Below are 20633 nucleotides of genomic sequence, written 5' to 3' on the forward strand. Positions count from 1 at the left end.
ATCTGCCGTCTTGAATGATACAGAGGCGATCTACCCAGACATATCTTTCATCCAAATCTCTGACTACTTCGACAGAGTCTTTTATAGTTGGTGTCCTCCGTTTAGCGATTAAAAAAAGAAAGACGAGAAGCAAAATAGATATGTGAACATCTATCTTTCGATGAGAAGGTATTCTGTCATGATGAAGAGAGTGAGGAAGTGGACTCGAACAAGCGAACTCCACAGCCTTGGAACCTTAGCCCTGAAAATCACATGATAAACCTTCTGAACCATGAAGTCCTTTGGACATTAACATAAAACATATTGCCTCGCAATTACGTTTATATACTTGATGATGTTTCTGTGTCTTGTATTTGCATACGATGCTCTCAGGTTGAGGTGGGCCACAAAAAAACTCCAAAGTGGATCGTCTCCACATCAAATCGCTGTGCTCCATCTCAATCATCATAATCGAACGCCTTCGCAGCCGCCCCACCACAAGCTCTCTCAAGCGTCAGGAATGCAAAGTGTCCGCCGACTACAGGCCGCGCGAAGAACCACGGGCCAGGGAATCCGCCGTCGCCTTCTGTGTTGTACAGATCCGTAAACGGACGATCGGTGACCGTCTCGTTGAGCCACAACGCCACGCGATCCAGAATCTCCGAGCGAACTTTCTTCGATGCCACTGCCGCAGCCTCAAACTGCCAGTCGGATTTGGTATAGAGGTGGCGGCTGTCGAGAGGCAGACCGTACTTCTGCATAACTTCGGCATACCACTTCGACTGTCCCTTATACACGCTCAAGGGAATGAAGTCCTTCGTAATAGGTGCGCGGCCATTCGACCTCTTTCCAGATGACAGCGGTGTTTGAGCGTGCCCGTCGCCTGGCGCAAAACCCTCGACAGCTCGTTTGTCATCAGAAGAGGTGGAGTTCGTGATCGAGGGGTGAAAGCATAGCACCGCATCCGCATACAGCGAATACAGCGTCGTCCAACTCCCATACCAATCATACGCCAGCTTCGCATGGCCGCCGTCACGCGAAATGCCGTACTTCTGCCACTTCTCGATGTAGGTCTCGGAGATGTTGGAGTAGTGCTTTGCGTCGCCGGAGCGGTCCATCAAGTCTGCGATTTCGCTGAAGGCCTTGATGCCGATAATGCCTTTGAGTGCTAGATTGGTTTGGAGCGGGAGCCAGCCGGCGAAATCGTCTGTGCAGACTGTCTATCGTTAGTTTTGGAGGTGGAGGGATGGTGATCCAGTGTAGACTTACGCTGATTGTGGGGCTTGAGGGCGTCTTCAACTAGGTAACCTGTCCACTGTTTCCAGAGGTCGTAGCTGCCTTCTAGCCACTTCTTGGCTTGCTTGATGCCTTTAGTGTGCCCGCCCCAGGTATCGTCGATGTAAGAGATGCCGCCATGTTCACCGACCCTCGTTAGTGCGAATGGTCTCTCGTTCGAGTCTACAGCATCGGTGTCATCGCCGACAGTCGACCAGATGGATTGAGCGTCGGCATCGGAGCTATAGCTCATAGAGTTGATGAGAGCCAAACCCATGATGAGCATGTCTCCACACTCTTCCACAGGCATGTACTCGTCTCGACCATCGGCGTGCCCAGTCAAGTTAGGGAAATGCGCACCAAGATCGTGCATCGAATACTTGTTTGGGTATTGGCCACTCAATTGATGTTCAAGGAGTGGCTCGAGTAGGTACGCAAGCCACCTTGGGTTGGTGTAGAGGAAGAACGGGAAGGCGGGAAAGATAACGTCAACGGTCTGGCTATTACCGTTCGATGAGATCTCCTTCAAGAATAGCAACGGGCTTTCAGGTGTTCCAGAGAAACTTGTAGCACCCATAGCTTGTCGGGCAGAGAGTGCGACGATGTCGACGTAGTTTGTGGAGCCAGACTGGTAGGCATCGATACGTAGCTGTTCGGAGTAATTGCTTGCCAGGCTGTTGGCGTTGGCGAAGTCTCCGTAGTGGAACTTGATAAGTGTGTTGTCCTCGAGAAACCATGATGACCATAGAGGTTTCATGAAGGTAAGTCCACGCGCTGAAGCATACTGTGTGACAGGGTCCTGGATGTGCGTGATGGTGAACAGGACACTTTCACCGACTGACTTCGATGAGGCCGAAGATACGTTCTTCAGCTTGAAGCTCTTCGAGAAAGCGAAGACGGGCTCATCGTCCATGATCGTCCGAAACTTATCATCGACCTGATCTTGCAGCGTCCCCGTTCTCGCAAACCGCTGTCTCAGCAGCGCCGAGGTGCCCGACTCATGCCTCACGTCGCTCGGCCCAGTGAAGTGCAGCTGACCCCACTCGGCCTGATCATGCTCTTCAGTGAAGATCTGCTCGACCTGACGCTTGACGCTCCACGTCTTCAGGCCCTTAGCAGAGCCATCAGCCTCCTGCTTGGTCAAGCCCCATTCTATGAGGCTGTCGCGCTTGCCACTAACCCATTGTCCGTTCACGTCGACATATATATTGACATCAAAGCTTCCCTGTACGTGGATGCTGAGATACGCAGCAGGTATCGATTGCCGTAGCGTAGACGTTGGCGTGATGGGCGAGAGGAAGCTCAGCGTGATCTCGAGTTCACTCGCACTAGCAAGCCTTGGCGGCGCAGGAATAGCATACGTCAAGTTCGTCGTGCTCGCATCGTACTTGGCTCCCTTGTACTTGGGGAACGCGACGGTGTAGTGCCCACTGCTCTGTTCGAGCGAGTCGTGCGGTCGGCCGAGCAGCGGGTACGTGTTGTTGGTGTCTGGAACAGATGCAAGTACGCCAAAACCGAGTTCATCGCCCGTCCAGAACATGGGCCATTTGCTCCAAGGCTCTTCGCGCGCGTTTTGTAGCCATGTGCTGAGGTACGGGTTCCTGACGATCAATGGCAGGATGGGCGGCTTGAGGGATGAAGCTTCCGCGAGGCTTGCCAGAAGCGTCGCGGCTATAACACTGAACGCTCGCATTGCGTTACAACACTCTCGAACCAGCGACAAAGTACAGAAAGATAATAGATCAAGGCAACGCGTTTGGTATGACCAGTCTATGTCAGAAGGAAAGGGAGCTGGAGTTGTCGGAGCTCTGGGGTAGCTCTTTGCGGGGTGTGGGGCGGCGCGTCATTTGATCGACCCTGCGTTTCGGCTCGAGTGCCTCGGGATCGGACGTCAGCAACGATGATCTTGAAGACTGTCGAGGAGTCAGAAAGCAGAAGGTGTTGACATGACGTTAATTTGAACCTTGTAGTGCAACACGTGTACGCACCATTGCAGCGCAGCGTGTACGGAATATCATATCGAACATTGTGCATTGTTTCGTCCCATCATCCAAAGCGCGTCTTGCTTTGTCCAGGTATATCAAACATCCAACTTTTGAAGCATGCCACACCAAACGCCCATCGCTATGCAATTGAACCAACCTCAGTCTTCATCCTTAGGCTTCAGCAACGCCTTCGCCTCCCGCGCTCGCTGTCAGCATATCGACCATGCCTTGCACACTCCATGCTATTTGACTAGCCTCGACTGTGACTCGCACCCGCCCCATCAGTGCATCGACTAAGTTGTCGACCTCCTCGCTTCGGCCCAGCTGGTCGGCGTACAAGTCCAAGACAACGAGGGCGACGTCGGTGGTCAAGCGGGTGATGCGGTAGTCGGAGACGTTCTTGATAAGCCAACGCAGGATAGGCTGCAGGGTTATTTCGTCGCGGTTTGCGAGGGCAGAGCGTAGGGCGGAGCGGTGGCGGAGCGCGGTGAGGAGGGAGAGGGATTGGGTTCTTGCGTTGTTGTCCTTTTGAGTGTGTTAGCGGTAGTCTTGCTGGAGTGTGATTGGAAGGCTTACCTTCGACTCAAGCACCATATCCAGCGCCTTTGCATACTGAGCCTGTCGTAGTGCGTGCGCCCACGGAGCTCCAGTTGTCACTTTCCCGCGTGCGTTCCCTTCAATCACGATGTCTGCGCTCTCGCCTGTGAAGTCTTTGCCTCGGACGCGCTTCTCCCAGCCCTTGCCCCGCTTGCGCTTTTTGGCGCGGTCGTACTCGTCAATCTTGCCTTCCATGAGGGCCTTCATTTCCTTCTCGCGCTCGCGGGCAAGCGCTTTCTGTTCGCCGCTGAGATGGGTGCGGATAGAGAGAACGCCGGAGGAGAGACCAACGGCGATGTGCTTGTCTTCCTTCTGACTTGGAACAACAGACAGAGAGAGGATGGGAGAGGGGTACTTCAGTCCACCAACAACGTTCCAGCCAGAGGTTTCAAAGACCTTGACGTGGCCATCGAGAGAGCCAGAGAGCAGGCGCGAACCATTGTTTGCGAGAGAGAGGGCTGTAACTGTCTTTTGGTGGTTGCGTAGCATGTGGATCGGCTTTGCGGCGACGATATCCAGGACGGAGATAGCGTTGTCGCTGGTTGCAAGCACAGCGGTACCAGAGGGCATGGGTAGAACGGTCTCGATGGGGTGCTGATGCTTGAACACCATCACTGCTTTACCGCCTGCACGCGAGTCCCAGAGGCGGACAGTCTGATCGTAGGAACCGGAGACGAGGAGACCCGACTGCGCGGGCATAAATGTGCCTGTGCGCACGTAGTCCTGGTGGCCCTCGAAAGTGGTGATGCTCGTGTCGCTGGGCAGATCCCATAGGCGCACTGTGCGGTCGTCGGAGCAACTCATGAGACCTGTGAGGTCTGAAGGGTTCCATTCTGTGGTCCAGACGGGCTGCTTGTGCTCCTTCCATGTCTTCAAAATCGCTCTACTCTTTACATCAAACGCCTGAATCGACCCGCTGTCACCACCCGCGACCAATATGCGGCCGTCTCTTCTCAGATTTCCGGAGCGCGCAATGTCGTCAACGCCGAAGCGCGAGATGGTCTTGACGACCTTCCGAGTTTTGGAGGAGAATATCTGCACACGTGATCCAGTGGTGACTGCAAAAAGATCTTGCGGCGCAGTGAGCGAGTTCGAGGGTGGCGGAGGCGGGATCGAGATGTGAGTTACTGACGACGAGTGCTGCGACGGGTCAAGGCGAAGCTCCGAGGTGAATGAGTTCCAATATTGCTGCTCGGATGTGACAGTGGAGGGGCCCTTGGTCAGCTTCACGGGCTGCAGCAGCTGTACTTCGGCAGCCATGGCGGGATATTCTGTGCGAACTGTATGCGATCGGTGGGTGTGTAGCTTTGCTTCGCGCAGACCTCGAACTTCGACAAGGAACTTTTTTGGTGGAGCACTGCGCTAGCCGAGGCAGGCCTGGCGCGCTTTCCACATCGACGAACTCCACCCGTGAACTACTCTGCTTGACACCACTCTCGACACTGGATACGGTCTTTGCACTGATCAAGCTTTTCGCATAGATATGACATCGACCACTGCCGTGTGCGATTGTCGCGAATCAGGGTGTGTCCTTCCTGGGAGTCGTTGCCATATTTAGGTTTAGTGTTTGCCTGATCGCCTGGCGCGACATCAATTGATCAAGAGGGTGCCAGCCGCAAGAAACATCTCATCATCGTCAAAACGGCAGCCTCGACTTGCCATGACACACCCACTCCCGCATGGTCTGTCGTTTGACTTGAGTTGTCTAGGATTCTGACCGCCACGTACTGCATGTGAGAAGAGAGCCCACGCGTGTTTTCGCGATTGGACTGCTACAGTCCATTCAACTCGCCAACATGGCCGCTATGAGCGACAACTTGGAGGAGTTCTTCGACTTTGCACAGCTAGAGCACGATACTGGTCTGTACAGCGGGTATCTAGAGGGTCGACATGAGGAGGTCGCCTTCACCGAGGGCGTCACTGTCATGGATTGGCAGCCAGCAGTTCCTGACTACAACCCGATGCCAGGAGAGCAACTTCCAGAGTGTTGCTCACAACAATGGTCCTTGGACGGGGTATTGAACCAGTCATCGACCGACATGGCTCCTGTGTGGCCCATCAGCGATAAGCCTATCACGGACGACCACCAACAACGCCATGAGCTTTCACTTGCGCCCTCTTCGTCGTTGCAAGCACTTGATGGTGTCGGGCTCATTGGCGGAGTCACTGATCATAGGCCAGCACTTGCCTTTGGTCAGACAGACGAAACACCTGCATCCCCACTTGGAAGACCGGAAACCAACACCATTGATTTGCCAGGAGTACAAGCCTCAGGCCATACCAAAGTCACGCCTCCATGTGCGAACAAGGTATCGCTGCCGACTCGCCACACTTCTTCCGCAAGCTGGAAGCCAGCATCAGCCAAGCGCAAGGGACCTCAGAGCAGAATTCCGCTTGAGTCTAGACAGATTCTCGAGGATGAGTTCGCCACGAACCCTTATCCTTGCTCCTGGGAGTATGACATAATCGCTCACCAGGCCAATCTTGGCGTGAAGAAAGTTCGCAACTGGTTCAACAATACTCGGGCGAGGAAGAAGGGTGAAGGTATTTTCCAAAAACCTCTTTCGAGTATACATTGCCTGCTCACATGCACAGACCTTGAATCTACCGCTCGACAAGGACCGCACGAGAGTCCGCACGAGAGTCCGCACACTCTCAACCCGAAGCTCTCAAAAGACAGCCTGAAGGCACTCGATCATCAAGCGGATAAAGCCGTCGAACCACCCCAGCCACCCTTGGCACTCTACCTTGCGCAATCCTATCAAGAGGAAGGTGCTGAGCTTATTGACATACAAGCTGCCATGGACAGCGATTCCTTCAGCGGTAGCGGTTATTCTGATAGAGGCGTGTGGCCAGCGTCGAGAAGGGGGTCCGCGGTCGATTCGATTGTGTCATCTGAGGGCACCGCGCCAACGACGTATACTGTCTCTTCGAACGGTAGTCGTAGCAATGTCTCCTCGTTCGGTCGTGAGCGACGGCGTGGTCGAAGACGGATGGCTTGGAAAGAGTCCCCTCATACGCGCTCGATCAATGGCGTCAACAGCGCTGGTCAGCCTCAACAAGACTTGCCCTTCTTCTGCACCTTCTGTCCACGAGCGTTCAAGACAAAGTACGAATGGATCCGGCATGAAGACTCAGTACACGCCCTTCGCACAACCTGGATATGCTGCGACACTAGAAACGCACCTCTACAGTCATGCCCATTCTGTGGTCAAATGCATCCTGACGATGCTCATATGGCAACTCATAAGTATCAGCAATGCCGATCCAAACCTGAGGAGCAAAGGACATTCTACCGTCGCGACCACTTCGTGCAGCATCTGCATCACGTCCACTTCGCCAACGCCAAACATCCGTCGGTACGTGTAGGATGTCAAGCGCGCCTGCTTGCAACAGAAGGGCACAACTTTGGCTGCAAAGACCTCTCGCTGAAGTGGCGAAAGTTCGGCGCGCCTATGAAGAAGGACGACCCCATGCTCCACTGCGGGTTCTGTGGCAAGAGGTCCAAAGATTGGTCAGAGCGTTGCGAACATGTTGCTGAGCACTTGACTGCTCGCGAGCTCAACAGATCCGTATGGTGGCCAGAAAGAAGAGAGAATCATCTCGAGAACCTCTACTCCACCACACCTTTCGAATCATTCCGTTGCCGCTACTGTTTAAAGGTTTTCACGGACATACAGGCTATGAATGAACACTCGCATTGTCGCGTATGGAGCTGTCGATTCCTGCGGAGCTTCGACGATGTAGCTGCTGAAAATGCCGGTCCACCACTTTGTCAGGATTTCCCCTCCGCCAAAGCTCACCACTGTCATCTATGTGGGGCCGGTTATCGTGCCGTGCATGTCGAGCACGCTCAGAACTACCACAGATACCGGTCTTGTAACCAGGAGTTTTACGAATCAGATGAAGCTTTCCTTCAACACTTGCACAACTTCCATGGCGCGTCCCAGCCTGCGTTGTTGCGAGGTAACCCTGTCATAGAGCAGACCTTCATGCGAAATAAGGGAGCCTCATTCGAACCCATCGAGTTCAACGAGATCACGCAGCCGTGTCACATAGAACTGACGGTAACACCGCTGACGCCCTTCACTGTCGAGCAGCCATCTTTCAACACGCCTAGCAGCGACAGAAAGGACCACAAGCAGCACAAGAAGCACTCCCCTGTACGAAAGCAGCCTGTCACTACAAGTACACAACAACCTACAGAAGCGTCGAAACCGTCAAGGCAGCGGTCAGACACAGCCACAACCAAGGCAGATCCGCATGAACCTCGATTTCTTCGACTTAGTACTTACGTACCGTTTGTATCATCGCGCATCTTCTATTCGCGCACTTCCAGGTCCTCTGAACTACCAAGGGACAGCCAAGCCGTGCTCGAAGAAATGCCAAAGCCGCACCTTACTACCTTGGTTATGAGTGCAGGACTCATCAGCATGGCTGTGACACGATGGGTCATCAGACCAGAGAGGCGTTTTAAAGAGGGTATGGTCGAGCTTGTTCTTGACGAGGGCGTTGAGTAGAACGACATTGTTCAATTGCACCTGATCATCTGTCAGGCAGAAGCATTAAAGGAACGAGCAATCATCGAGAAGACGTTCAAGCACAGCGCCGTTCGTCAACCACCAATGACTCTCACACAGCTCTGCCGCGATGAGTGACTTTGCGCATCTTTGCAATTGCTTCGGCTTTCGGGTCTATGGCGCCACCCGCTACACGACAAGCTCAACGGTCAATCTAAACCCACGAAGCTTCCAAGGCGCGCAAGCCACAACGGGAATGCACAGTGTCGTTCATTGTGTTCGCCAAGTGCTTCATATCTCCAGCTGCCTAATCGAGTTTCGTAATTCAGCTTGGCGACATGACGAATATGCAACCTCCCCTCAACCCCAGGAACCTGATGAGGAATCTTGCCTTGAAAGGGAAAGATTTGAATTATATGTAACGGGTCTATTTGATAAGATTCCGCGGGTAATGGCTAGAGATATAAGAACGGTTGTTTCCTAATGCTGCCTCGGGAGCATTACCTTGTCTTCGGCTCAAGTTGAAGAATAGACAAGCATCATGAAACTCACACACCTAGCTCTATTTGCGCCGCTGGTGGCAGGTTCGCTCTTCGACGACGGTCGCGCATCGACGCCTCGTAACGCAGGTGTCAGCTACGATGGGTATCACATCTACAGTATCACTCCATCATCCCCTCATGAAGCTCGCGACCTGGTGGATCGCTTCTCTCGCTACCACACTCATCCCATTAGAGACGCCCTGTCTGTGGCCATCCCACCTGAGGAAGTCTCGTCATTCGAGAACCTTGGGTTGGACATGCGCCTCGTCAATTTCGACTTGGGTGCTCACATTCGCTCTATTGACAGCAAGCCCACCTCATACAACCGAGCGCTGCACAAGCGCGGCGAGCTGCCTGATCTCTCTTGGTTCGACGCGTACCATCCGTACGCGGATCATCTGGACTACTGGGATGACCTGGTCCACGCGTTCCCAAAGAATTCGAAGAAGTTTCCGCTCGGGAAGAGTTACGAGAACAGGACTATCTACGCATTCCATCTCTTTGGAGACAAAAAGAAGGGTGGTTACGGGCCAAAGACGAAGGATAAGCGGCAGAAGCCCGTCATTCTTTGGCACGCGACTGTGCATGCTCGAGAGGTACGCTGACCGTGACTATTCGTACTTCTGAGCTCGATGCTGACCGCTATCATAGTGGATCTCGACCATGGTCATCGAGTACCTCGCCTACCAACTCATCGATGGCTATAAGTCTGAAAACGCCAACGTGACCGTTTTCCTGGACCACTACGACTTCTACCTCGTTCCCTTCCATAATCCCGATGGTTTCGTTTACACTCAAACCAACGATCGTCTCTGGCGCAAGAACCGCCAGCCTCGACCCTCAATCAACACCACCTGCGTTGGCACCGACGGAAACCGCAACTGGAAGTTCGAGTGGGACGCTGAGCCGCCCTCAGGTGGCTCCACGCCCGATCCGTGCGGGCAAACCTACCGCGGTCTCGCACCGGGCGACACGCCCGAGAACGCAGCGCTCGATGCACTATCCGCCAAGCTGTCCGAACAGGGCGAGGGTATCCGCTCGTTCATTGACTTCCACTCCTACTCGCAGCTCGTCCTCACGCCCTGGGGCTTCTCGTGTGCTCCGCTTCCCGAAACCATTGACCGTATGGTGTACGTTGCGAATGGAACTGCGAGAGCTATCGAGGCGGCGAGTGAGCGGAATAGCACGTACCAGGCGGGTCCGGGATGTCAGATTCTGTACTTTTCAACGGGCAACTCGAGGGATCACCATTATGCTGTGCATGGAGCTAATCATTCGTGGACGCTTGAGTTGAGTCCGGCGGATGAGGCGGGTGGTGGTTTTGTGCTTGATCCGAAGGAGATCTGGCCGGTGGTTAAGGAGCAGTGGGCTGGGCAGTTGTGGACGTTAGGGGAGGTGTGGGATGATTGAGTAAATGTATGGTGAAGTTGAACAGGATATAACATACCACGACATAATACCATCAGCTCTGCTCTTTTCAAAACGTCAAGAGCTCATTCATTGTTAGAGAAAGTTTGAGAACGTAGTATCTGTGCCGTATGAAGGAGCACGGTGGTCGTCAAGGGTCTGATAAATGCTAGGAGGCTGGCCGTTGGTGTGATCGCGTTGCATGCTCTTCTTTTCATAGTTGCATTAATCGGAGCGGCATAAGTGAAACATACTTGCCCTGGAGGTCCTCAAAGACTTGTGGGAACATAGAGCTTAGCGATTCGGATCCGAAGTCAAGCCTTTCAACGGCTACACCTGACACGAGAAATAGCGCCGCTGTGATGGATTCCATATTCCAGAGCCCTTATTGTACCCCTGGAAGCCTCTAGCATTGAGACCCACTCGCAATCACTATGCTCGCTAGGTTCTTGTACGTAGAATTCACTTGCCTTCCACCTTCTCACTACTAGTGTTTTTCTTGTATGCATGGTACCAATGACCCTCCAGTAGATCATCCATATAATTCACTGTGGCTAGAGCATGGGCGTAGACGTGGTCATAACTGGAGACACATTCACCGCACAGCAACAATGAAAGACCAAGAAGGGTCGCTCAGAGTGAGGGGTTTGACTTCCAAGCTGTACGCATCAATCTGAGGATGGGGGACGAGCACAGCCGGGAACAACATGTCGAACAGAAATCGGCGCGTGCAAAGTCATTCGCGACCATGCTGAAACTTCCAGGTAGTCTGGATTCGGATCCATCGAGTCTCTGCAGAGTCCTCATCGAGTGCGTTTATCATAAAGCTCGAATTTACCTGCAGCGGCCGGCCGCCCATACAGACGTCAGGAACCGCGAACGTGCTCTCCGGATAGCAAACACACAGGGTCAATTGAAAGCCCAAGCAGACTGTTGGTGGGCTAAGTAACTCGGATTTCCAGGGGCAAGATGCCCTCATAGACTTGGAAGCTGCATTCGAACGCACTGACACGTTTGCTTGCAATGCTATGTGAAGTCGGTCGAATCAGCAAAGCGAATTACTGCGCAAGAGTGTTCATGCCAAGACGCTAGCCCAAGTGGGTAAGCGGACGCCGAGCTCGACCTCACGTCTGTCGAAGCTCGATGTACGGCTAAGGAACCCCACATCTACACCGCGACAATGGCTTCAGGATACGGACTTGCTGGCGGTACGTATGCGTCACCATCTTGAGGAATTGAGGAGCGACTTTGGAGGCGGCGGAGGGCCGGGAGCGCGCGCAATGGCAGGACGAACACCAACGACGTTATCACGGATACGGCGACCACAACACAACGTCGGCAATAACACTGGCTATGCAAGAGCGTACATATCGAGAGGTCCTCGTAAAAGTTGCTCGTCAGTTGTTTGCGCCAGACCCTACCGACCAGCTACGCTCCGAGACCGCATTTCGATACGCAAAGACTGGACTCCACGACGACATAGAAGATGTTTCCTGCGCCTATACGCTGCCGGTACCACGAGTGAGACTTTCTGCAACCCATGCGTCAGGTTCAGGACATCAAAGTTGCCAGCCGCCTACCCTCCGACACCCAGCAACCCTCCATAGCGCCGCGCCCACAGTCCTCTCCAAAACAGCTCCAAAGCCGCTCCTCGCTACAAAACACACGCGCAAAGGCACGGCACAAAACCCCTGCTAACGAGCATTTACAGGCCCCTCGCGCTGCTTCCCCTTCTGGCAAGAAGTCCTCGCCTGCTACGTCACCAACACAAACGCCGAGGACGATAGCGGCAAGGCGAAATGCGTACCCGTCCTTGAGGACTACTACGAGTGTCTGCACCACAAGAAGGAGGTACGTCACCGAGCACAGCGAGGATGCCTTCCTTGGACACCAACCCATGAACACCCACCGTCTCCCTTCTCAAAAGCACAAACCTCAGCATTGCTAATGGTTGAATGACAGGCCGCACGCACCCTCGCCCTCCAAGCCGCGTACCGCAAAGCCGAAGCAAACATCAAGCGCGACGACGCACCCTCAGCAGGCGAAATACGGAGACTCGGAGTATTGGACGCTCCTCTGGAGGAGAAGAACCTTAAGCCGTCCAAGTGGTTCCCGCACAAGGAGATCAACTAGACTTCTTCAGTGGAAGGCTAGAGAGGGGGATGATAAGGCAAGGAGACGAAGGGGTTCACTGTGTATACCAGCGAGACAGGTCAAGTCACAACTGCAGAGAAAGCGAGGGAGATGCAAATGCAATGAATTTCAATTACTTCTTTTGCCCATACACCGTACAACGCGCCGTTCGTATAAGTATACAGCACTATCGTTGAATGTCGTGACATCATAAGCAATCGTGCCACCCCATGCGCCATACTGTAAACCATGTACCCGAAGAGTATACAACATCCTGTGTGATATCGTTGCTAGTTCTCTTCCATATTACAGACCTTCGACTGTTGCTTCTTGGAACCGATGCTCGTGCGCTCGACAGCTCGGCGTGCACCTCTCAAGCCCCTTGAGCTCCGATTGCATGATCGACAATGTCCAACCACGCAGTCTTTTTCACCTTTCCAATGAGACTATTCGATGGAATATACATGTCTTCCGCCGGAGCTTTCCTAGATAGCAGAGCGACCGACGACACCATGAGCTTGAGCCATGCTATGGTGGAACGAACCAATCTTCTGGAAGCCCCTGTCGCGATATTAGCATCTATAAATCACTTCCTGAGGTACTCGAATAACTTACTTAGACAGATCATAGCTCTCCTCCTCCGGCTCATCCTGCTCCTCAAAGCTTGTCAGACTCGCACCCCTGACCATGCCACCCAGACCACTAGGCCCGAGAACGTTGACGTTCGAATTGCTTCTGCTCCGCTGGCTTCCGCCAATATCGCGGCGACTGACCGGCCTGCTCACAGTGCGACTGGGGCTCTCAGGCCCAACATCCTCATCGTCACCAGGCTTATCGTCGGACGCATCTTGATCCTCAGGCTCGGCGCTGCGATCTTCGTCAGGTAGCATCGGAGGCGAACTGGGCTGGGCAAGCTCTTCTTCGTTGTCCTTTTCGTCGTGGTGCATCTTGGTCGGACTGAGGTCGATGGGGAACTTCGCGGGTGTGCTAGGAAGATCGACAAACTTCCAGAACGGTGCTGGACTGGAGAAATTCATGTACTGGCTGGGCATTTGGGCGGTGCTAGGAGGTGCAAGGTGGGGTGCATGACGAGTCACTAGCGGTGTGACAAGGGCATTGTTCATCCGACTTGCGTCGTGATTGCCTTGAATGTTGCTCGTGGCTGCGTCGGAATAGAGAGTGGGAGGTGAGTTTGCTGCTTCGCTTTTGAGACCAGTTAGACCAAGTCCTTGGACCATTGGCTTGACAGGATCGACACCCGGTGATGACTCGAGATGCGACCTAGGCTCTTCAGTCTTGATGTATGGGGGATGACGACCATCATTACCACTGTAGACAAGGCGCTTAGCAGGTGTGACGAAGTGGTTTATCTCCCGTATGTTGGGTGACTGCTTCAGTACACTGAAAGGGCGGGAGCCACGATCAGGGGTAAATGACTCGTTGGGCGCAGGGACCGAAGAAAGAGGCGGTGTTGCAGAGCGAGGTGGAGACTTCATGCGAGCGCCTTGGTGCCTGGGATCGCGGTCGAGTGCACCGACTAGACGCTCCGTAGCTTGAGATGGGTTACCAAGCGCGGGCGAACTAGGCCCGGAGCCATCAGGTCGGAATCCAATGGCTATCCCACCACCCTTGCGAGGGTTGAGCAATTGCTTCCTGATGAACTCCTCGCGTTCTGAATCGGCAATCTTCCACTTCATGCCCTTGCCAGGCTCATCTGTTCGGCGTGCAACTTTCTCGAATGACTTATTGAGAGACAGATTGTGACGGATACTGTTTTGCCAGCCGCCGTTGGTGAATCGGAAGAAAGCGTACCTCGACTTGATGTAGTCGTAAATGTTCGCCAACGTCAGCATCTCCTCATCGTTGCTGAGGATGGCTTGGCCAATCAGCTGCGCATAACTGTACGGTGGCTTGATGTCCTTGGCCTGGTCATGGCTGTAATCAACTTCATCGGTAGAGTCGATCATGACGCCGCGGGAAAAGGTAGCAGGGGAACCTTTGCTGTGTGGACCAGTACCTGGCTGAAAGGTCAAAGGTGTACCTGGCGGTGGGCGACCTGGAGTGGAAGTCATCTGGTTGTAGTAGGCTTGTGATGACTGGTGTTTGTTTTCGCGATTCCTTGGATGTGAAGATGGTGGGAACGGATCGTACTGCTCGCGTTTCGGTGTAGGTCCGCTGGGAGGTATGTTGTGATGCGATCTGGGAGGTGGGTTGCCGTCGTTATCAGATTCTCCAGCCTCTTCTCCGTTCGCCTGTCGCAGAAGCATTGGATGGAAGTGGTCCTCCTGGCTTGCAAGAAGGAACAGCATCTGAGTGCCCATAATACTGATGCAGATACCCGAATGCAGCAACTCCACTTGGCCCTTTGTCACATGCACATCGTCCAGCTTCAGACCGTTCCGGCTGTTCACAACGATGTACCAGTTCTGGTCTGCCGAGTCGAAATAGATTTCGGCGTGTACACGCGAAACCTGGCGTTCAGGACCCAAGTCAATGTGCACTCCCCAGTTCGAGACTGACTGGGCTTCGCTCTGAGGGTGTCCAGGAATGTCTGCCTGCGAGCTGAGCGGCTGAGGACGGATTGTCGAGTCTGCACGCCCAATAAGAATTCGAGTCTCCTGAACGAAGAAGCACCAGTCGCGAGCTGCTATCTTCGCGAAGGCGGCAATATTATGCCCCTCGTTCTTGCGGGCTTGTAGGTCGTTTGCATAGTCGATAGCCGCATTTGGCGTGTAGTTCGAAGGGATACCGAGGGCGGCAATAATTCGGTTTTGCCTTTCAACGGGATCTTCGTCGTCTGCGTTTGGGAGCGTAGTATTACTATCGTTACTCGCAACAGACTCGGTGATACGTGTGCGTGGAGGCTCGGCGGCCGCGGCTGTAGGTTCGTTGCCGTTGAGCTGGTCTGATGAGTAAACATTCCCTGAATATTTGGGAACGGAACTCACGCGTCTGCGCTTTCGCGAGGGTGTGGCTATCGAGTCGGCATCAGACTGCGGTTGAGCGTCAGGCTCCCGGCGGGAACGGAGTCCTACTCGTGGCGGCATCTTGCATAGGCGCGGGCACTGAAGAGAGTGCAAATTAGCGAGCGTCCTGGGTGTTTATGAATGTTTGCTGATTGTTGCCATGCTGGCAACCGTGGTCGGTAGTCCTAACCGAACCATAGCCAGTTGTCCAGTCGCCATTGCTGAGGGTCTTATATCGTGGGTAGTCGCTACCACTCAGAGGCCGTTGAAGTATTACACAAGCAATGCGACTCCCTAAGACTAGTTGCGCATGCCTGCGAATACATGAAGCGCATTCTGAATGGGCTGCGACAGCTCGATCCCCAGAAGCCACGGCACGAATCCTTGACGTCGATGCCCCTCCACAACGAAGGGAACCTGCTTACCTCTAATGTCAATGCCCACTTCCTTCTACAAATGCGCGATGCGTGTGTCAAGAGTTATTGAAGTTGGCGCAAAGTGGCAGGCGGCGTCGATGCGTTCGCAGGTGATGGGGTTGGTAAGTGGGCCGCGGTCGCGGTAGGTCCTACACACTGGGACGTGTGCCCGTGTTTGTTTTCAGTGACGCGACCGATTGGCGTCAAACGCAAAAACGCAGTGTGAGCAATTCGCAGAGACGAGATGAAACGACGTCAACTGTCGCGCGCTGTCGAACGCGGTGAGCTATCGATAGGGATAAGATAATCACAGAGCCGCAGACGTCGAGCAGCAATTGCGCCCGAAATTACTCTCGTAATACATATCCGTGCGCGTCGTTGATGACCGGTCACGTGTGCGAGGCGATAGTGCGTTTTCGACAAGTGCGGCGAGTGAACGAACAACTGCTCATAGCTGACAGCCGGAGCAGAGTTTGTTTGTTGGCGAAAAAAGCCTTAGGGGCTACAATGGTTTTGCAGCGCTTTCTTTGTTTGCTACGCCGCACCACCAACAGTTCAAGTCTACGCAGCTGCCTTGCATCGCACACCAGCGAGGAGCGTTTATGAGCCAGCAAGCCCCTATGAACACCAGGTCTTTTAGCACAATGCTTCCTGCAATCACACAAGTCGGGCGTCTGTTCCGGGGACATGCCAGCGGTTTCGGGATCGTGGCCCTTTGTTTATTGCCAGCAATTTCAATGTTCGCCGAACGCGTTTGTTGATCGTAGTGCGTCATCAACGCGCTGACATGATGCAACCATCAATACTATGTTAGTAGCCAAACAGAGAGGTTTATTGGGGAGGCTGGTGATAAAGGATAAATATCGCAATCCGCGATGCTGGATCGAGAAAGTAAGATGGAATGACGAGGTTGGAGTTCGGTGGGTCATGTGACCTTTTCGGTCCTTTAGATGGATGTTCGGCTCTGCCTTTATCAACGAACTTGTATACCTGTATGCGAGCTTCGACGACAAGGCATCGTGATCGTGGACGACTGCGACCACGGTTCTCAGAGTGACGGCATGTAGACAAACCATTGAGCGTTGGGTTTTGAGTAACAATGGTAACATCCAAGAGTATGCAAAATCCTTCTGACCCACGAAGATCAATGCACAGTATCTACACGAGTAAAAGACATTGCAAGCAGGGAGGAGCGAATGGTTCAAACCCAGTCTTCGCGTTCTCGTTCATCCTTGCTGCCGCCATTGTTACCTTTCAGCCATCCCACACCAGAAGAGGCAACGCCTTTCCATCTTTCAACGCTCTTCTTCTTGACAAACTGGTATTGGCGTGAACGGCTCCTCTCCAACCGCTGCTTGAAAGGTGCTTCACCAGATATGCCTAGGCCAGCAAGCTCCATATCGTCTCGGACTTCAGCCTCCCTGAACCCAAGCGCTGACTCGGCACGTTTCGATGTCGATGAGTTCCCTCGGTTCAAAGCATGGGGTATCGACCCCATCGTCTCGTTCGAGCGGACTCGTCGCAGCCGATCCTGCAGCTCTGCCGCTTCACCGTCGTCAACGACCCTGCCCTTGCGGTTGGACGGTGGTGTGTGATAGTCCCAATTCGAGTTCATGCGACGTATAGCGTACTTGCGAGGACTGTGATCCAGTATCTCCCCAAGCTCCTGCAGATCTTCGACCTGTGCTCGCATTCGATCAAGCGATTGCATTCGCGGCGCGGCAAAGGCACGGCCTTGGACAGATTGTGAACGCTTGCGACCCAGTCGAGGCGAAGAATGGCCGCGTTGGTAAGTATGTGCAGTCCGCTTTTCTTCGATGGCCATAGCCACCTGGGCAACTGAATTCGGCACCACATCAAGAGAATTCTGGTGGGTGTCAGCTAGAGGCGTACAAATTCGAAGATGGAGCCTCACTCACCATGTGAATGAGTACTATCGGCAGTTGAACAGTGACCAGCTTTCTGTACAAAGTCAGCACGAGCAGGTGTAGGCTGAAAGGTCAGACGACTGACGTATGAGCGCTACCCACGATAACGTTTAGGAAGTATCGCACTTCGAAGTATTTGCCTAGCTGGTCAGTATCTTCCCCTCCATGGAACTGACAGTCACCACATACCACACTTGACTGTAGCATGTCCGCGAGGCACTTCCAAGTCACAGGTGCGGATGTGAGTCTGGTGGGAGGGTACGCCATGCCATCCGGCAGCGCCCTGCTTAACGGTACTCTTGCTGAGAATTGAACGTTCGTTGTTGTCGAAAATTCGCGCTTGACCAGCAGATTTTTCCATGGTCGATGCAGCGGCCTACAAATACAACACATCAGCACAACGCCAGAACATCTGGGACTGCTGCCAAACAAACGTGTTTGTAACATAGTATGTCCCGCTCCAGTTGGAGTTCGATCTTCTTGATGACCTTGCGGCTGTTGTTCGCGATATGCACATCGACATAGATGCTGGTCCCGCTGACCCAAACCTGCCTATGTAAACCTGCTGTTATCCGTACAATCTCAAGGGTAGTGTCGCGGGCTTTGATCCATTCGTCTGAGGCAGTGAGAGGACTCGGGAGAGACATGAGAGCTTTCTCGGCTTCGTGGTAGTCAGCATCTCTTCATGACAGTAGACTGTAGGGCACTTACGATCGTACACCGAGAGGACGGTGACGTCGTCTGATGTCCTGACGATGTACTGCTTGCCATGGTCACGAATAAGTAGCGATACGCATAAAGCATATCGAATGCGCGCATTCTTCGAATGGAAGGGTGGTGGTCCAACGTTGAGTGGCAGGCTTAGATTGAAAGCCAGATTGGTAACTGAGGGCATCAGGTGCCAGAACAAATCATTGGATCCGATTGGCTTTTGGTCGTAGACCATGTGTTGAGGTGGCGGGTGGTCTTCATCGATCAACTCGGTAGCGAGGTTTAGAAAGACACAGCGCCTGTTTCCACTCATCTCTTCTATGCCTAGAAGATCGATGGATATCCGAGCAATGTCCAGAGTCCTTCTATGACGTATTCGCTCAGCGTCGTCGACGTTGATCTGGACGGTGCCCTCGATCGACCCTCCGCCCACAAATATGCCAGCCGACAGGTCTAATCCAAGCTCGATGCGAGGATGACGATGTGAGGGAAACTCGAGAAGTTCTTTGGATAATGGCTCGCGGATGAATGTTCTGGAAGGTATGCGTCGGTTGTTGTCATGCGGTGTAGGATCTATTCGGGTAGCGACATGGCGTAAAGGTGATAGAGATTGACCATGTCGAGGTATGGTGTGGCCAGCGCCTCTCGGGGGAGGCTGCGGTAACGTAGGTATTGTATGCGTTGCAGTGCTTGTAGGTAGCCGTTGCGTTGTTGACGAAGGCAATGCCGCAGGAGCCTGTCGAGTTCGAGATGCACTACGTGCACGTGTACGCGAGGACGAACGGGGTGGGACACTGCCAGGCGGAATGCTGTATATACTGGAAATGCTATTGTTGTCCGCAGGACTTGGTGGTGATGGTGTTCTAGAGGATCGCCCTCGGTACATAGATCTGCCGCCGTTACTCTCGATACTGTTCTTTCTATCCGGTTCTCGATTCTCGCCATATCGAGTATCGGTGCTTGGGCGACGCTTCGATGCGGCAGAGGGCTTTCGCGATACTTCCGGTCGCGACGTATTTCGAGGCAGGTTGCCGTCCGACAGAAGTCTTCGTGGTATCGTGTCCGCCAAGCTTGGCTCTGTGAGCTCACGAATGTCGGACAAAGGACGAGCTTTTGCCCACGAGGGCGCATGCAAAGATGGTGCCCTGGGTTCTCCAAAGGAGTTGCTGACCATGCCTCCAACGCCGGCAATTCGATTGCCGTCTGATCCAGGTGACGCAACGAACGAAGACCCGCTCACTCGTTCTAAAGAAGGTCGAGGTTCTGAGTGTGGACCTGCACCTGGCTGTGACTGCGAGTGACCTGACCCCTTCAACAGCCGTCCAGCAAGCTCGGCCAATGTCATCGCAGCCAACCCAACTGCTGCGCTGTGTCGTATGCTGCGACTGCGCGTGGCAGTATCGTGAACGAAGGATTAGGGAGCTGGCGATTGGTGGTGATATGTTGACCGAGTGATTGATGTGGTATCCGTTACTGCTGAAATCAGGAGAAAAGTCATGTGAGACTATGTCGATGCTCGATATCCTGGAGGTGGGTGAGGTCTGTCGCCTGAGGTCTGCATGGCGGTGATGTGTAACATCGTAAACCTCAAATGTGATGTTCTCAAGGGCGTGGTAAGCGCGGTCAAGAAATGTTTGGTAGAATAGGAAGTAAAGACGCGTGCAGGAAACAGACTTGCAGGAAGGAAGCTCGAAGGAAATGAGATGACGACCAGAGAGGGCAACACACCGGTAAAGATAATATCTCTTACACAGTATACTCAACTGCAGCATATCATTTTGTACCAGCTGCTACGATTGTTCTTGTTACGGCGGTGTTGTGTTTACTTCCCAGCGTCGTCCAAGCAGGAGCAACCACGTTCTGATGGTTTCTGCGCCAGCTGTTGAGCCTCACTCATCAACACCACAGATGTGCATAATCTTCCCACTCACAGCACAAACCTTTGCCTTACTTCGAAATACATGCTGACACGCTTGCAGTGACCTCCTGCTCCTGCGCCCGCGCTATTGCGATCGAGAGTTCACTCTACGCTTCATCTTCAACCCAGATTCGACGCAAGTGACCCCTTAGCTCACCGCCAGGCAGCGCAACGAAGCTGTCGACACAAGATCGGCCCGTCAACATCACGATGCTCCATGGCGGGTACTTTGGACGTGAAACCAACAGTCTCGTAC

At 53.5% G+C, this 20633-nt stretch overlaps 7 protein-coding genes across 7 annotated transcripts; 3 read left to right on the forward strand and 4 right to left on the reverse strand.

The window, feature by feature from the left end:
• Nucleotides 1–316: 316 nt before the first annotated feature.
• Nucleotides 317–3039, reverse strand: BU25DRAFT_439652 (glutaminase A). Its single transcript, XM_033709117.1, has 2 exons — nt 1249–3039; nt 317–1195 (listed from the first exon to the last, which is right to left on the reverse strand). The coding sequence occupies exons 1-2, from the start codon at nt 2945–2947 to the stop codon at nt 438–440; spliced, it is 2457 nt and encodes an 818-aa protein (XP_033562386.1). The 5' UTR covers nt 2948–3039; the 3' UTR covers nt 317–437.
• A 219-nt stretch (nt 3040–3258) lies between these two features.
• Nucleotides 3259–5250, reverse strand: BU25DRAFT_391779 (U3 small nucleolar RNA-associated protein-like protein 15). Its single transcript, XM_033704628.1, has 2 exons — nt 3816–5250; nt 3259–3764 (listed from the first exon to the last, which is right to left on the reverse strand). The coding sequence occupies exons 1-2, from the start codon at nt 5094–5096 to the stop codon at nt 3411–3413; spliced, it is 1635 nt and encodes a 544-aa protein (XP_033562387.1). The 5' UTR covers nt 5097–5250; the 3' UTR covers nt 3259–3410.
• Nucleotides 5251–6154: 904 nt separating this feature from the next.
• BU25DRAFT_308729 (uncharacterized protein) lies at nt 6155–8344 on the forward strand (the record flags this gene model as incomplete). The annotated part of the gene is made up of 2 exons (XM_033702098.1): nt 6155–6374; nt 6432–8344. Coding segments are annotated over 2 exons (2133 nt in total), but the record flags the coding sequence as incomplete, so codon positions are not given.
• A 553-nt stretch (nt 8345–8897) lies between these two features.
• BU25DRAFT_421188 (carboxypeptidase-like protein A4 precursor) lies at nt 8898–10308 on the forward strand (the record flags this gene model as incomplete). Its single annotated transcript, XM_033708070.1, has 2 exons — nt 8898–9494; nt 9550–10308. 2 exons carry the CDS (start codon nt 8898–8900, stop codon nt 10306–10308), a joined length of 1356 nt encoding a protein of 451 aa, XP_033562389.1.
• A 1152-nt stretch (nt 10309–11460) lies between these two features.
• Nucleotides 11461–12574, forward strand: BU25DRAFT_410303 (NADH:ubiquinone oxidoreductase 11.5kD subunit). Its single transcript, XM_033706249.1, has 3 exons — nt 11461–11513; nt 12017–12156; nt 12268–12574. Exons 1-3 carry the CDS (start codon nt 11486–11488, stop codon nt 12436–12438), a joined length of 339 nt encoding a protein of 112 aa, XP_033562390.1. The 5' UTR covers nt 11461–11485; the 3' UTR covers nt 12439–12574.
• Nucleotides 12575–12806: 232 nt separating this feature from the next.
• BU25DRAFT_41756 (fork head transcription factor 1) lies at nt 12807–15969 on the reverse strand. Its single transcript, XM_033707816.1, has 4 exons — nt 15830–15969; nt 15387–15503; nt 13054–15338; nt 12807–12999 (listed from the first exon to the last, which is right to left on the reverse strand). Exons 2-4 carry the CDS (start codon nt 15483–15485, stop codon nt 12924–12926), a joined length of 2460 nt encoding a protein of 819 aa, XP_033562391.1. The 5' UTR covers nt 15486–15503; nt 15830–15969; the 3' UTR covers nt 12807–12923.
• A 1007-nt stretch (nt 15970–16976) lies between these two features.
• On the reverse strand, nt 16977–20155 carry BU25DRAFT_391793 (uncharacterized protein). The gene is made up of 6 exons (XM_033704629.1): nt 18460–20155; nt 18183–18409; nt 17938–18124; nt 17834–17888; nt 17740–17782; nt 16977–17687 (listed from the first exon to the last, which is right to left on the reverse strand). The coding sequence occupies exons 1-6, from the start codon at nt 19802–19804 to the stop codon at nt 17022–17024; spliced, it is 2523 nt and encodes an 840-aa protein (XP_033562392.1). The 5' UTR covers nt 19805–20155; the 3' UTR covers nt 16977–17021.
• Nucleotides 20156–20633: the final 478 nt, after the last annotated feature.

The sequence above is a fragment of the Macroventuria anomochaeta genome (assembly GCF_010093625.1).
Source record: "Macroventuria anomochaeta strain CBS 525.71 unplaced genomic scaffold BU25scaffold_14, whole genome shotgun sequence".
Lineage (NCBI taxonomy): Eukaryota > Fungi > Ascomycota > Dothideomycetes > Pleosporales > Didymellaceae > Macroventuria > Macroventuria anomochaeta.